The sequence below is a fragment of the Vigna unguiculata genome, chromosome 10 (genome assembly GCF_037176805.1).
Source record: "Vigna unguiculata cultivar grain cowpea cultivar isolate G323 ecotype 2 chromosome 10, ASM3717680v1, whole genome shotgun sequence".
NCBI lineage: Eukaryota > Viridiplantae > Streptophyta > Magnoliopsida > Fabales > Fabaceae > Vigna > Vigna unguiculata.
The window spans coordinates 3,466,301-3,482,971 of record NC_140801.1 but is presented as its reverse complement, the minus strand read 5'-3'; the positions used below and the strand labels follow the sequence as shown (position 1 = coordinate 3,482,971).

The 16,671-nt window shown below is 28.2% G+C and overlaps 1 protein-coding gene across 1 annotated transcript; it reads right to left on the bottom strand.

The window, feature by feature from the left end:
• Positions 1-13,327: 13,327 nt before the first annotated feature.
• LOC114166470 (protein FAR1-RELATED SEQUENCE 5-like) lies at positions 13,328-16,299 on the bottom strand. Its single transcript, XM_028051206.2, has 3 exons — positions 16,184-16,299; positions 15,061-15,488; positions 13,328-13,755 (listed from the first exon to the last, which is right to left on the bottom strand). Coding segments are annotated over exons 1-3 (600 nt in total). The 5' UTR covers positions 16,185-16,299; the 3' UTR covers positions 13,328-13,584.
• Between the last annotated feature and the right edge of the window lie 372 nt (positions 16,300-16,671).

Here is a 16,671-nt window from a genome sequence, read left to right as displayed (position 1 = left end):
ATAAATTATCTTATTACTTGATATGGAACATATATTATGCAAAAAAAAAATTAAAAAATACAAATATTAACTATATATTTTAAGTTATAAGAAAATTAATTTATTTCAAACAATTTTTCTGATCAATTATTTATTTACGATATTTTAAAAGCAGAATTTTTAAGTATATATTTAAAGTTAATAACTATTATTTATTTTATAATATAATTATAAATGTTCCATTATTTATTTGTTTCCAAACTAAAATACTTTATCAATTAAATTGTTATAAAAAATTCAAAGTACAAAAATTAAAATACAAACTAATTTTTAACTTTCACTTACTTTTTTTTTAAAACATTCAATAAACAAAAAAATATTATAACACCACCTCAAAATAATTTTATATAATAATTATTTTGACTTTTGTTGCTTCTATTATAATTCATATAATTTTTTTCCAAACTTCTATTAAAAATAATACTAAACAAATTAAAAAATCAAAAAATAAGATTTATTTATATTTTCAAATAACACCTAAAATAATTTAATATATTATTAATATATAATTATTTTTTTCATTTTATTTTTCCATTTAGAAAAAACGAAAAAAGAAATTAAGTCCATTTAAAATTTGATTTTTCAGGATTCTGACTAGTAAAACACAACAAAATTAATGCAACACAAGTCAGAATTTAACTTCCCGGTAAACCGAATTTTAACCTCTTGAAACTCAAATTGTGCTAAATTAGTATACATTGGGAACAATATGCTATCTAAGTAATTATTTTGGAAATATGTGCTAGATGGAAAAAGAAAAAATCAGAGGTTTGGTGTGTAGTTTTAATACTCTATTATTCCTATCTCATAGGAATTGCAAATCCACCATATACGTACGGTTTCTACATTCATTACTTTTATTTTAGTAAAAAATTAGATTTTCGTTTTTAAATCATATTTAAAATATAGATTTATTTAGTTATTAACTTACTTTATTAAGTCTTCGTATGCATCCATATTTGAATTTATATTAGTTATTTGTGGTTAACACATATTCATATTTAATATTTAATGTTAGAATATTTTTATTTATCGATGAAGTATCTAATATATAAATTAAGAGTGTTTTTATGATTAAAATAATTTTTAAATTTTTAAATTGAAAATTGTACCTGATCGATACTATTTCGGTGCGGAACTAGACGATCTCAAGAACCCTCTGTGTCAAACCTCCTCCTGTTCCTCCCTGGACTCCTCTTGGATCTCCCTGCCGTCTGCACTCCGGGGGTGGGGGTACCTGCAGGCACTCCGACGTTCAAGTCAGAAAGTGATTGATATGAGGTGTAATTGGTTAGTGAGAAAAGCATACATTTACCTGTTCACTAGCCCTTAATTTATACTAATTTCTTAATGGACCTGTTATTATTATTTGCGGGCAGTTTGTATCCGAGGATCGATTCTTTCCCTTTCCGACTGAAGTTACACGCATCGCATCGGTTCTTTCCTTATTGGCTGAGATTGTTCTTCTGTGTCTTTGTTAAAGATCAGCTCTTTCCATTCTGAGATTTGTCCGTCTGTACTTTTGTTAAAGATTAACTCCTTCCTTTTTGGGGTTTGGCCGTCTGTACTTCTCAAATATCAACTCCTTCCTTTTTTGGGGTTTGTCCATCTGTACTTCGCCAGATATCAACTCCTTCCTTTGTGGGGTTTGCCCGTATGTACTTCGCCAAATATCAACTCCTTCCTTTTTGGCTGAGATTGCGCGCTACTCCTTTCTACCTCTGCGTCATAATCACATGTTTCATCTGCCACTCCCTTGGGCCAGGATGTACTCAGCCAAGAGGGGCCGAGATATATCTGGCCATTACACTTATTGGGCCCTCTGTGTTGTGTTGGAGGAAAGGTGAAAAGCAGGTACCCTAGTGACTGGGCCACAACGAATGTGCCTCATACTTGGGCCGGGGTGATCCCGGCTATTTCTGTCTTATTGGGCCGGGATGTACCCGACCATACACCAACAAAAATATTTAATATATTTGATTTTAATTTGGATTCACACAAAAATAATTATACATTTTTCATGTTTTTTTTAAATTGTATATTTTTCAATATGCATAAATCATATGTCGTGTTCTATTATTTTCAAAATTAGCGTATTGACGTATTATAGAAGTGTCGTATCCGATACACGAATCGTATCTATATATCATTAAGTCTCACTCAATCAACTAATAATTTTGAAATTAAAAATAAACTTTTTATACTAGCAAAAAAATATAATAATTCCTCACTTAAAAAAATATCAATAAAATTAAACATTTTAATTTAATTAATAATATTTTCTCATTCACAAAAATTAAACACTCGTTAATAATGATGCACAACACATGAATTAGAATATTGCGTATCTGTGTCCAGGACACATCCAACGATAATAAGTCTTGGGTTAAATATGTTTTTAGTCTCTTAACTTCGGTCAATGAATTTTGGAAGTAGTCTATTTCGAAACTATGGACCAATTTAGTCCTTCATCTTTTGAAATACGTGGATTAATTCCTTTTAATCAAATTTTGTAAAGTTTATTTGAGTTGTTTATAATGTTTGAAATATTTTTGCTTTAATTAAGTCAAATACTATTATGAAACGTACTTGAGATGTCAGATAAACCTAACAAAATTTGATTAAAAGGACTAAATTCATGATTTTCAAAAAAATCAATGACTAAATTGGTCCAAAGTTTCAAAATGGATTAATTTCAAGATTCACTCACAATTAAGGAAAAAAATACATATTTAACCATAAATCTTTATTAGTTAAAAATTCAAAATTGGGGGGTCAGTGTAAGGCTCACTTATGTTCTAACCCTTTATTTTAAGGGCTGTCCCAATCTAATGGGCCTAAGGGCTGGCCCATAAGGCGTACTAGGCCCCTAAGGCAGCCAAACCCCTTCCACACTTGTCATTCTTGCAAAACAGTGCTTGTTTACTCTCCATTTTCTCCACAGAACCTTTGTTAGGGTTTGGGGTTCATCCAAGTTCAAGTGATTCAACCTCCTTCTTCCACTCACGTAAGTCTTTTCAATGCACACCCTTCTCCTTAGTTTGATCTTCGTGTTTTCTGTTAGAGTTCCTTGTAATAATCTCGTGCTCCACCTGTATTAAGGTTTTCAGCTCTAAAATTTGCTTCGGGAACTCTTGTACTCATTTGCTTATGTGTCAGAGTCGTTTGGCTAGCTCTTTCCAGGTAAGGGAAGCAAGGGTTTCGAGTTTTAAATTATTCTTGGCCTGATTTTTTTTTGTCTGCTTGGTTTTTGTATGGACTGTATGTTGTTGTGAACATGTGGGATGCCTTGTGTTGTTATTTGGATATGAAAATGTGGTTGTGCAGGAAGAACATTGTTATTTGACTTGCTCTACATTAATTTTTGTGTTTTCTTAGTTAGAATTCGGGTTTTGGAAAATCGAATTCTGAATAGAGTTCTTTTTTGGTTTTTTTAAATGGAAGAATAAAATGAAAAAATATTATTTCATTTTTAAGCTTTTTTTTTATATTGTAGAAATTTATAATGTAGAAATATTTTTTGAAATTAAATAAATATTGAAAAATGTATATTAGTATTTTGAAATAAAATTAATTTCAAAAAATACTTGTTAATAATAATTATGAATATATTAGTTTATCGATATTTATAACTTAAAAATATATAGTTAATAATTGTGTTTTGAGAAATAGTAATAAATAATAGATTCTAAAATAATTTATTAATTAAATTTTATTCTTAATAACCTAGTAATTCAAAAGAGAAGTTTTAAAAATGAATGTAACAAATATGATAAGTTAATATAATGATAGTTAATGTAGTAATTTATAATGCATTAATTGAATAATTTAGAAATATATTTTTTAAATAAATAAATTATCTTATTACTTGATATGGAACATATATTATGCAAAAAAAAATTAAAAAATACAAATATTAACTATATATTTTAAGTTATAAGAAAATTAATTTATTTCAAACAATTTTTCTGATCAATTATTTATTTACGATATTTTAAAAGCAGAATTTTTAAGTATATATTTAAAGTTAATAACTATTATTTATTTTATAATATAATTATAAATGTTCCATTATTTATTTGTTTCCAAACTAAAATACTTTATCAATTAAATTGTTATAAAAAAATCAAAGTACAAAAATTAAAATACAAACTAATTTTTAACTTTCACTTACTTTAAACAAAAAAAAATATTATAACACCACCTCAAAATAAATTTATATAATAATTATTTTGACTTTTGTTGCTTCTATTATAATTCATATAAAGTTTTTCCAAACTTCTATTAAAAAATAATACTAAACAAATTAAAAAAATCAACAAATAAGATTTATTTTATATTTTCAAATAACACCTAAAATAATTTAATATATAATTATTTGTTTCATTTTATTTTTCCATTTAGAAAAAACGAAAAAAGAAATTAAGTCCATTTAAAATTTGATTTTTCAGGATTCTGACTAGTAAAAACACAACAAAATTAATGCAACACAAGTCAGAATTTAACTTCCCGGTAAACCGAATTTTAACTTCTTGAAACTCAAATTGTGCTAAATTAATATATATTGGGAACAATATGCTATCTAAGTAATTATTTTGGAAATATGTGCTAGATGGAAAAAAAAAAAAATCAGAGGTTTGGTGTGTAGTTTTAATACTCTATTATTCCTACCTCATAGGAACTGCAAATCCACCATATACGTACGGTTTCTACATTCGTTACTTTTATTTTAATAAAAAAATAGATTTTCGTTTTTAAATCATATTTAAAATATAGATTTATTTAGTTATTAACTTACTTTATTAAGTCTTCGTATATAAATTAAGAGTGTTTTTATGATTAAAATAATTTTTAAATTTTTAAATTGAAAATATTTAATATATTTGATTTTAATTTGGATTCACACAAAAATAATCATACATTTCTCTTTTTTTTTTTAAATTGTATATTTTTCAATATGCATAAATCATATGTCGTGTTCTATTATTTTCAAAATTAGCGTATTGACGTATTATAGAAGTGTCGTATCCGATCTATATATCATTAAGTCTCACTTAATCAACTAATAATTTTGAAATTAAAAATAAACTTTTTATACTAGCAAAAAGATATAATAATTCCTCACTTAGAAAAATATCAATAAAATTAAATATTTTAATTTAATTAATAATATTTTCTCATTCACAAAAATTAAACACTCGTTAATAATGATGCACAACACGTGAATTAGAATATTGTGTATCCGTGCCCAGGACACATCCAACGATAATAAGTTTTGGGTTAAATATGTTTTTAGTCTCTTAACTTCGGTCAGTGAATTTTGTAATTAGTCCATTTCGAAACTTTGGACCAATTTAGTCCTTCATCTTTTGAAATACGTGGATTAATTCCTTTTAATCAAATTTTGTAAAGTTTATTTGAGTTGTTTATAGTGTTTGAAATATTTTTGCTTTAATTAAGTCAAATATTATTTTGAAACGTACTTGAAATGTCAGATAAACCTAACAAAATTTGATTAAAAGGACTAAATTCATGTATTTCAAAAAATCAATGACTAAATTGGTCCAAAGTTTCAAAATGGACTAATTTCAAGATTCACTTACAATTAAGGGAAAAATACATATTTAACCATAAATCTTTATTAGTTAAAAATTCAAAATTGGGACGTCACTGTAAGGCCCACTTATGTTCTAACCCTTTATTTTAAGGGCTGCCCCAATCTAATGGGTCTAAGGGCTGGCCCATAAGGCGTACTAGGCCCCTAAGGCAGTCAAACCCCTTCCACTCTTGTCATTCTTGCAAAACAGTACTTGCTTACTCTCCCTTTTCTCTCCACGAAACTTTTGTTAGGGTTTGGGGTTCATCCAAGTTCAAGTGAGTTCAACCTCCTTCTTCCACTCACGTAAGTCTTTTCAGTGCACACCCTTCTCCTTAATTTGACCTTCGTGTTTTCTGTTAGGGTTCCTTGTAATAATCTCGTGCTCCACCTGTATTAAGGTTTTCATCTCTAAAATATGCTCCGAGAACTCTCATACTCATTCACTTAAGTGTCGGAGTCGTTTGGCTAGCTCTTTCCATATAATGGCAGCTAGGGTTTCGAGTTTTAAATTATTCTTGGCCTGTTTTTTTTTTGTCTGCTTGGTTTTAGTATGGACTGTATGTTGCTGTGAACATGTGGGATGCCTTGTGTTGTTATTTGGATATGAAAATGTGGTTGTGTAGGAAGAACAATGGCGAGATCTGATACTCTCGCCCAAACGAGCCTGTCTCGCCTAGGCGAGACTTGCAGAAGCAGGCTAGGTTTGCACTCGAGCTCTCGCTCAGGTGGAGAGCTCTCGTTTGAGCGAGGTGACATCTCGCTCAGGCGAGAGGGGCTCGCCTAAGCGAGAACGCGTGGGAGCCTAACATGTCGCTGCACTTTTGGTCCAGGCGAGGAACCTCACCTTTGGGCGAGGGGTGGTCTCGCTCAGGCGAGATGGCCTCGCGTAAGCGAGTGTGCGAAAAACCTCCCAGGGCCTCTGTTGCGATCTTGCCTAAGCGAGAATCTGCAGCTTGAGCGAGAGGAGTCCTCTCGCCTGAGCGAGGGCTTCTGGCTTGAGCGAGATCTGCTGCAGGCCACGTTGTTTCTTCGCTTGGTTGTTATGGATGGATTTGATTTATTGATTTACTCTATTTAAAGTATGAGGTTTGTGAATTTGCATGGAATATCTGTGGTTATGAATTAGATTGATGGGTTAGTGTGATCTTGGCATGTAAAACAAATGAGACGGTCGGTAATTAAAGTGGCATGGTATTGGTATGAGATACGATTCTATATTAATGGATGAAACATGATGTTGGCGTGTTTAGGGCGTAATTCCATGAGTCTCTAGGTGAGACCTCATGGTGGTGCCTCAGTTGGTCGGGACGTAATTTCATGACCCCTGTTAGTGGGAGTTCATGGTGGTGCCCTATCTATATAATTTAGTAAGGATTCAAGGTAAGGTTGCATCCTGACACTCTAAAGAGTCAGTTAGTCTCACATAGAGCAAACTGACTCTTGTGATGAGAGTAGCAGGAGGCCCGAAACCCATTAAGGGCTAACCTTGTGTGTGGGGGTTGAGACATTGTAACACTTAGCTCGGGAGAGAGCAGCTCGGTAGAGCGGGGAAGTCCACCACAAGTGCAAGCATCCGCCGAATCTGACTAATTATATGTATTCGGATGAGTAGAGTCTGAGTCTTAGTGTATTGTTTGCAAGTCATAACATGATGGGTTAGCTTATGCATCTTGGACTGTGGAAATTGCTTGTAATAGTATGATCAACTGTTTTCTACTCTAGCTTACCCTTTTATTGGTTTGATTACTTTGTGTGTGGTCTTTATCCTTTTGCGATGATCATCAATTTATTGATGTGAGCAGATGCGAGAGGTACTCGAGGTCAACAGGAAAATGATGATTTCGCTGCTTAGCTCCTTTGGGATGGTCTCCATTTCTCCGAGTTTTATTTAGGGCCATGGGCCATGTATTACCTTGTTTTTGAGTATTAAGCGTTTACTGTTAATTTTTGCACTTGGTTTTGTATTGACATCTTGGTGTGCCTCGGTTTTCTCTGAGTACTTTTGGATAATTATGTGGAGTGATGTCATACTCCGAATTTTCGCTAATTATATTATATTGTGTGATATTTTCATTTAATCGAGTTTGATTATTAAATGGGGCGTTACTATGAATACAAATATTCATCCCATTCTTCGTATTAATTGTTCTTTATTTTACTGTCTCTAATATTAACAACCCAATACAATTAGGAAACCAAACTAGGTAAGCATTGAGTTAAATAGATTTATTAATATTAACAACCCATTATTTATTTATTTAATATTAACAACAAGAATAAAAGTATATTTGAATATATTTTTAAATTTATTAATTATTATTCAGTTTTTCTTTAAATTAAATTTTCAAATAATTATTATGATAAATAAGAATAGTTTCAAATAAGATATAAGTTAAATTTTAAAACATTAATAACAAGTTGTTTACAACTAATTAAATATTACAGTAATTTAAAAAATATATAAATTATAGAAATAAATATTTTTTTTGGGGTTAAATATGTTTCTGGTCCCTCAAGTTTCGGTGAATTTTGAAATTAGTCCCTCTTTAAAATTTTATACCAATTTAGTCCTTCATCTTTAGAAATGCGGGGATTTAGTCCTTCTTATTAAATTTTGTTAAGTTTATTTGACATTTTAAACGCATTTTATGATAATATTTGACTTAGCATTGAAGCAAAAATGTGTCAAACGATGTAAACAATTCAAATACTATCATGAAATGCGCTTTAAACGTCAGATAAACTTAACAAAATTTGGTTAAAAGGACTAAATTCACGTATTTTTAAAGATGAATGACTAAATTGGTCAAAATTTTTGAAGAGGGACTGATTCCAAATTTCACTAAAACTTGAAGGACCAAAAACATATTTAACCCTATTTTTTTTGTAAAACAAGAATTAAAAGAAACGCAATAGCTTAACCATCTGTAACAGTACAACAGTTTAAAAAATTTGTTACTCATAACTTAAAAAAAATGAAAATTTCAAAATCAAAATGTATGGTTATTTTGTTTTAAGTATATCTAATTTTTTTTTTTTAATTCATATACTGTTTTAATATATTTAGCATATTCAATTTAGATAAACTTATTAATAAAATTTTCAATTGTGGTATGATTTGAAATAAATTATAACAACAATATATTTTTTAATATAAAATTAATCGTCGTATCGAAAACATGTTGTATCCTATATTTTATAGGATAAGACAAATCGTCGTATGGAATACATATTATATCTAATACTTGTGTCGTATTCGTGTAGCATAGCTCGTTAGTGTGTGATCCTACATGTTCATTACTAAATTCGTAAAAAATTAACTCATTAATTTATTAATTAAGGTTGGCGTCTAGCAACACTATTAAGGGTCAGATAGTATGAAGTATTTTTTACTTTAGAACCCATATAAGATTAATATAATATTTTTTCCATCTCTATATTAACTTTATAATATGGTATAAATGTGAGATCTCAATAAGTTAACACATGATGAATGACTTAAGAAACTCCTTTCTTCCTTTCTTCCTTCATTCACGTTACCTTGGTCAAGGTCTTTATTTATAAGAAAAATATGTTTTTGGTCCCTGAAGTTTTACCTTAATTTGGAATTTGTCATTGGTTGAAACTTGACCACTATTTAGTCAATGCACTTTCAAAAACATTGTTTTTTGTCTCTATTTCTGCATGGCGTTAAAAATAATCTTATGTGGCAAACGACGTGCTACATGTTCTTTAATTTATTTTTATAAAATAAAATACTAGTGTCGGCCTAGCCTGCACTTTCTTTTAATTTAATTTATAATATATAATAATATATGTACCATTTATATGTGTTATTTTAAAAATAAGATATTTTAATTTTTATTGATAGTCGAAACTTGATCATTGTTTGGTCCCTACACTTTCAAAATCATTGTTTTTTGTCCCTATTTTTGGATGACGTTAAAAATAATCTTGTGTGGCAAACGGCGTACCACATGTTATTTATTTTTTTTATAAAATAAAATACTGGCGTCGGCCTAGTTAACACTTTTGACAATTAATTAAAAAGAAATTAAAACATTAGCGTTGACTCACCCACACTTTCTTTTAATTTAATTTATAATATATAATAATATATGTGCCATTTATATGTGTTATTTACAAAATAAGATCTTTTAATCTTGATTTGATAAAGACCATTACACATATTGATTTATCTGGATTAACGATGTTCTGTTCTCAATCATCTTATGATAAAAAACAATTTAAATTTAAATTATATAATACTTATTTCTCATTATTATAATCTTTATTATAATAACAAGTCTTTAATTTTAATGAAGGACCTTATCATAGACAATTAAATAAATAATAATAAATACAATTTTATTATTACAAGCATAACAAATTTGATTTAAAGCATACCTCAAATCCAACCTAAGCAACACTAAAAATATCACTACAACACATTAAAAGTTTTGTCTGTTATTGTATCTTAGGCAACCGTCTTTTTGTTGTTGTTTATCGTCATATTTTAGTCAAGTGTTTCTTCATCATTGCTTATTGCCATATATTAGACATGTTAAAAATTTAAGTGTGAGTTCAAGTTTCACACGAGTAAAAATGATAAACTTGAATACTATATATAAGGATGACGACTCATAATTCCTAAGGTATTTGATTGGAGGTGATGTCAATCTTTTTATATATTTTAATTCTTACAAATTTTAAAAAATTTGTAGCCTAAATGAATAAATTTGATGTATATAATATAGCTCACAATTACCAAGACTAAGACTACAAATTCATTGTTAGTTTGTTGCCTAAAATTTAGACTAACAATTTTTTAACTTTAGGATTTTTTTTTGACTTATGCTTAAAATCATTTTTATTATAGTGAGGTTAATAATTTAGTTTTAATTAATATGAAATTTTCAACCCTCTTCTCATGCAACACAATTACTTATAATGTATTATACTATATATTTGTAGATGATCCGATACCCATCACCACGTTAAATTCTATATTATTTTAAAAGGTGTGTTTTTAATCTATTTTTACAAAACTAACTTGTTAGATAAAAATTGTTGCATTCTGTACAAAATTTATAGCCTTATTATATATAGTAAATATAACATCTTCATCATCAAACATGAAATATAATAACATATGATATTATTTCTTACCAAAAAATATTTAATAATTTTACAACACATGACTATAATTGAATAGTAGTGAAAATGTCTTAGATTGTTAATACATTTTAATTAAAAATAATTATTTAATATACTATTTTCTTTATTGATAAACTCAACCAAATTTATAATTTTATTAGTATACTTTAGAAGATAAAATATTTAAAACTTTAAATATTGCAAAATAAAAGTTTAAGAAAATAATTTATAATTATATTTTCAAATTTATCTTTGCTGAAAAGTTCTTCTTTTTTTCAATGTTTTGGGATTTTCTCTTTCAGAAATAAATAATAAATAAGTACAAGGAAAATAATTCATCCTCTAACTGAAAACATAAACATTATCAAAGATGATCAACCATCAACAAATATGATTATTGAAAACATATAATAAATATTTATTATATTTGAACTTAGTACAATATTATTAAAATCATGAAAATATTTTACTGTAGTACGCGGCGCCGAATATAGTGTCACATCGTTTGGAGAAGTTTATACGGCACCTGTGAACGGGTTTCTACTCTGCCAAAGTTATCGTGTTAGCTTTTGCGATTGTTATTAATATTTTAAAAAAAATAATGATATTTTAATTTAATCTTTTATCTATTTTTAATACTTTTTATTATTACATTATATCGTTAAGAAAAATTAAAATAAAAAATATTAAAATGATGAGTTAAAAATAAATCAAAAGATTATTTTTAAAATAGTATTTTAAAAATAGTAGAAACAAAGATGTCAAAATTGGAATATTAAGAAAATATTGCAACACAGAGAACGGTAACACTTGAATCGTTTAAACTTTTCTTGTGATGATGAGATGATTTACAGGAAAAAGTACCATTAAAAATTAATTTAATTACTGAAATTCTAAATTAATATTATTAAATAATTATTAAAATATAAATTATAATAACTAAATATTTATAAATGTATTTTAATATTATTAGTAAAAACACGTGAATATTTTAGTTTAGTTTTTTATGATAATAAAAATTGTTATTATAATTATTAAATTAAGTATAAATAAATTTTATAATTTTCTTGTAAATAAATTTTTCTTATTTTGTAGATGATTTTTAGTTAAAAATAATTAATATTAAACAAAACCCGTATAAATGATCACTAAAGATAATATTACTAAAATAATTATTTTAATTTTAAAAAATATATTTGAAAGGTAAAATTTAAAGTAAATAAAGACAAGAGGAATCTCATTTATATATATATATATATATATATATATATATATAAAATATAAATAAATAATAAATAAAATAAATGTGTTTATTTAATTTGATAATTTATTTTTATATATTTTTATAAATATAAATTTTTTATTAAATTAATAATTCAATTTAAATTTGATTTTAATTTTAATTCAAACTAACTTATTGAAAAATATAGAGAGATTTGAATCCGTAAATAAATCAGATATTATCTACGAATTTTATCTACCAATTTTTATCTATAAGTGAAATGAAGTTACTATAAATTTTTTCGTACGTACAAGCGAATATTTTATACAAAATTTTTATATGTAAAACCTGTATGTTAATTTTTTTTTTTTAAGGGTATTGTACATATGTAATAATAATAAAATCCAAGTGAATCAAGACGAGGAATTGTGGCGTATTGTCTCAAATCACATACATATGATGATAAATAGCACAAAAGAGTGGTTGTGCATGCGTTCAATGAAGAACACACAAGGTCGTGTACTTGAGAAACCAGCTATATAAGATGGTGTTTTGTCTTAATTGTGTTTACAAGTTTCTATTATTCCATTTCCTTAATTTTATATGTAGAGAACTCTATGGGTATTTTATATAGATAGCATTGTTTTATTTTGTTCTTGGGTTTTTCTTACTTATTATTGTTGAAGGAAAGCAACAAGAATAATAGATACACAGACAATAATATTGACTATGATAATAATAATAATAATAATAATAATAATAATAATTATTATTATTATTATTATTATTATTATTATTGGAGAGTGAGGGTAATTATGATAACGACATACTAGCAGTGAGAGAGTTATAAGGATGAAAAAAGTTGTTGCCCATATTAATATATACATAATCTAATACTAATAATCATAATTATTATTATTATTATTTAGTAATCATCCTATTTGGTCGATAATCATATCTTTATGATAGAATAATAGTTTGTATAAACAAGATTAACTCTTAAACAGATCCCAATTGGATATCTTGAAGTTTGATTCTCATATAGAAGGATGAGTATGAAAACATATTTATAAAGAAAGACAAGTTCTTGAATACATCTTAATTTAACACATCAGCGAATACATGCTTGGATTAAAATTTGTAAAAACTAACCTTAGTGTTGAATTGGACCAAAACTTTTGTTTTAGTTCAAATGTAGGTGCACTAATTTAGTTTTATTCGTTGTTGCATTGTAGAATTCTAATTGGTAATTGGTTGAAAGTATAAACATATGTAGAAATTCTGAGCATGATGAAGCCTTTCTAAATATGTTTAATGTCTATGCCTGCAATTGGATGATCCATTATTAACAGAAGAAAAACAATGCAATAATGAATCTGACTCATGTAGCATGAATTCTATTAGGCTTACAATGGAGATTTTTTGCCAAATAATCTCCAATATCCTATTCATTGCAATCCTTTCCATTAGACCCAAGTTAGTATAAAAGATGAAGCAAAAATATTGTTTTTTTCTAACAAATCCTGTGTGGAAGTGTGTCAGTGTTATAAGGTTTTTGCACTTCTTTCTAAAGATTTTTTATATTGTTAACAACAAGCTCAACATTTTTTGATAAACTTTCTGTTTGTTCCTCAACAGTCTCCAGAAGGGAGAATAGCTGTCTGCGATATTGCTGACACAATCGATCTCGGTACTCAAGTTCCTTTGTGAGTTGTTGAATTATCCTATCCTTTGACTCCTGCAAGTAAGTATGCAAAATTGTTAAGATTTCATAAATGCATTAGTTTAAAATGCACAAAGAGAAATGCTGGATGAGTAGATGTTGATACTGATGTTTCTGGTGTAGTAGAAGTAAAACCCTTCAAATGTTTCAGGTGTTTTGAGTGTTTGAACTTTGGAAATATGTAAGGAAAATTCAGGTGAAGATGCTAAGATAAAAAACATGTCAACTGTTCTGAAAATTTTCACTCAATGCAAATTATCATTTTGAGTAACATTTTGCTTGTGATTCAGAACTGATCTTCTAATAGGGAAAAAGTTATCCACTGTCATCAATCTCCTAATGTGCCACAAGAGACTGCTGGAGATATTCTATAGCAACATATACTTATGTATAACTTCACATCATATTTGGACATAATATAGAAAGTAGGAGCCAAATTCAAATGGTACCTAAATATAACTAGCAGATTCAATGCAGACAACACTTGAATTCCATCTCTCCCTCAAGAGTGAGTCTCTTTTATATCAATGCACTCTCCATTAAGTGGAAACATTCTAACCACGACACCATTTTCAACCCAAAACCTCAATACAATAGGTTTATGGGTCTTTTTCCTCTAAACTTTTTTATTTATGCTCAATGTGGAATTTAGACTCACTTGGATTCCTTAAAAGTATGACACTAGAACAACATGCTCTTCAGAAACATTCATTTTTTGACTCAATAAATCTTAGTTCTTAAAAATGAAAAAGAATGAGTATCTAAGATGAGATTTTTTACATTGAGCTAAATTTATCTTGTCAGCATTCTGAATGATAAGAAAATAAAATGAAACAAGAATGAGCATACATCCATGGTGTTCAATCTAAAGAAGTTTGGGGATAGCAATAGTTAACTACATTTCCACACCACACCTATAAATTATGATCAGTCACAGCCTCACTTGTGTGACATCAAGAAGTACACTCAACGTTGCTGCTGATAAAATATAATAGCTACTCACAAAACATGTTGCCTAAAAGAACAAATAGTAACAAATGATTTTACCTTTTTATATAGAGCAACAAATCTGTGATTTTCTGATCTTTACATAACATAAATAGAGATAGTAGATTTGGCTATATGTAATGAACTCTGATAGCAACAATCTTTCACAGTATTCAAGATTAAAGACTATTAATTCAAAAGTTAAAGGTGTGCAAACAGGAATTACTACTCTAAAGCACATTTCTTGTCCCAATCTGCAATAGATTAAAATGAAATGCAAAGCTGTATTCAAGTTTCATATCGAGATAAGGACTTGAAGAAGATAAAACTCACAATCATTTTACTATATGAAGGAGAACCAGAAACATTTAGCAGATGACTGTGCTCCTTCACAAATTTAGTAACCACCCACTTCCCAAATTTATTAACTTTAACCAACATCATGGCTTCACAACCTTCTCTTATGCTAGTCCTTGGTTTATGAACAGGCTTGGTTTTATTTCTAACCCTCACATGAAAACCTTGCTTATTGCACGAAAAACGGCGTGAAATGATTCGGTTGTCAACCTCAGAACGATGGCAACGATCAAGGCGAACAACAAACCCTTCATGTTTTGCATATTCGTCATAAAAGTTCTTAGCAGCTTCCTCTGACTCAAACTCCATACCAACATTTGGCTCCCCAATAGAATTGCCTTCAAGTGCTGCTGATATTTGATCTGTAGAATTTACAACTGTTTCTGCCACAGCTTCCAAATCCACTAATAAGACAACAGTAAGAACATGATCATTCAATGAAACTATTCTATCATGATCTTATCTATTTAAATCTTGCATAAATAAATTTTCAAAAGAAAATTCACTGAAGCAAAATTCTATCTTCAAATTTCAACAACCACCACCACCAAAGCTTTATTCAAGTATGTAGGTTTAGGCACATGGATCACAAAGTTCCATTAACTTAGGTTTAACACTAAATTTTTAGGATACTATTCATCATAACTTCTGTCTATCTTCACTCTCCTCAATGATGCTTCAAATGGTTTTCCATCCAATTTTAACAGACTGTTTAATTTGTAGTTACAGTAGAGAATAACCAAAACTGAAGACAAGTGCATTACTAAATTTTTTTCAATATGCAGCCCCAAACCAAATTGAACTTACCTTCAACAAAAGAAATGAATAATAAATCCCAATATTTTAAAACAAACAGTAGCAAATTGCCCTTCTCTGAACTTATCTTACAAAATTACATACACCCATTTGCTATAACAAAGTTTTCCTGGTAGATTCAACCGTACTTAAGCTCTAGGGAATACATAAAAAAGAGGGGGTGTGAGTGCAGATTGAAACTCTCCACATACATGAATTTTCCTGAAATCATACCCACAAGTAAAAATGTGAAATTTCAAAGGCAATGAAGTGAAATGAATCAATTAAGAATGTGTAAACTTACTTGGTAGGAATTAACACAGGGATGTGTGCAAGTAGGGTGAAGTTGGTGGAAGATGATGTGAGAAAGTTGAACAATGAAAGTGTTCAATGAAGGAAGAAGAATGTCAAGACTTTTATGTTTTTTTTTTTTTGTAATAAAATCATTTTTTTTTTTGGCTCAGTGTTGGTCATATTTGGATATTTTGAATGTTTTTAATTTTTTTGTCATTAAAAAATTAAGTGGTTCTCGAAATATTTTTAACTTTTATTCATAAGATATTTAAAAATAAATCTATTGGTTTTTATTAAATACTTTTCATTAAGCGGTAAATTGGTAATGTATTAAGTGAACAAAGCAGTGTGAAAAACAATCAACACAGAACCAACTAACAACAAATAAAATATCTTTTAGACTAGAAAAGAAAATAAAAAAGATAAATAAAGTTAAAAATTCAATTGTTTGAAGAAAAAGTGAAAAGAAAGTAAAATTTTTAAAATAATTTTATAGAT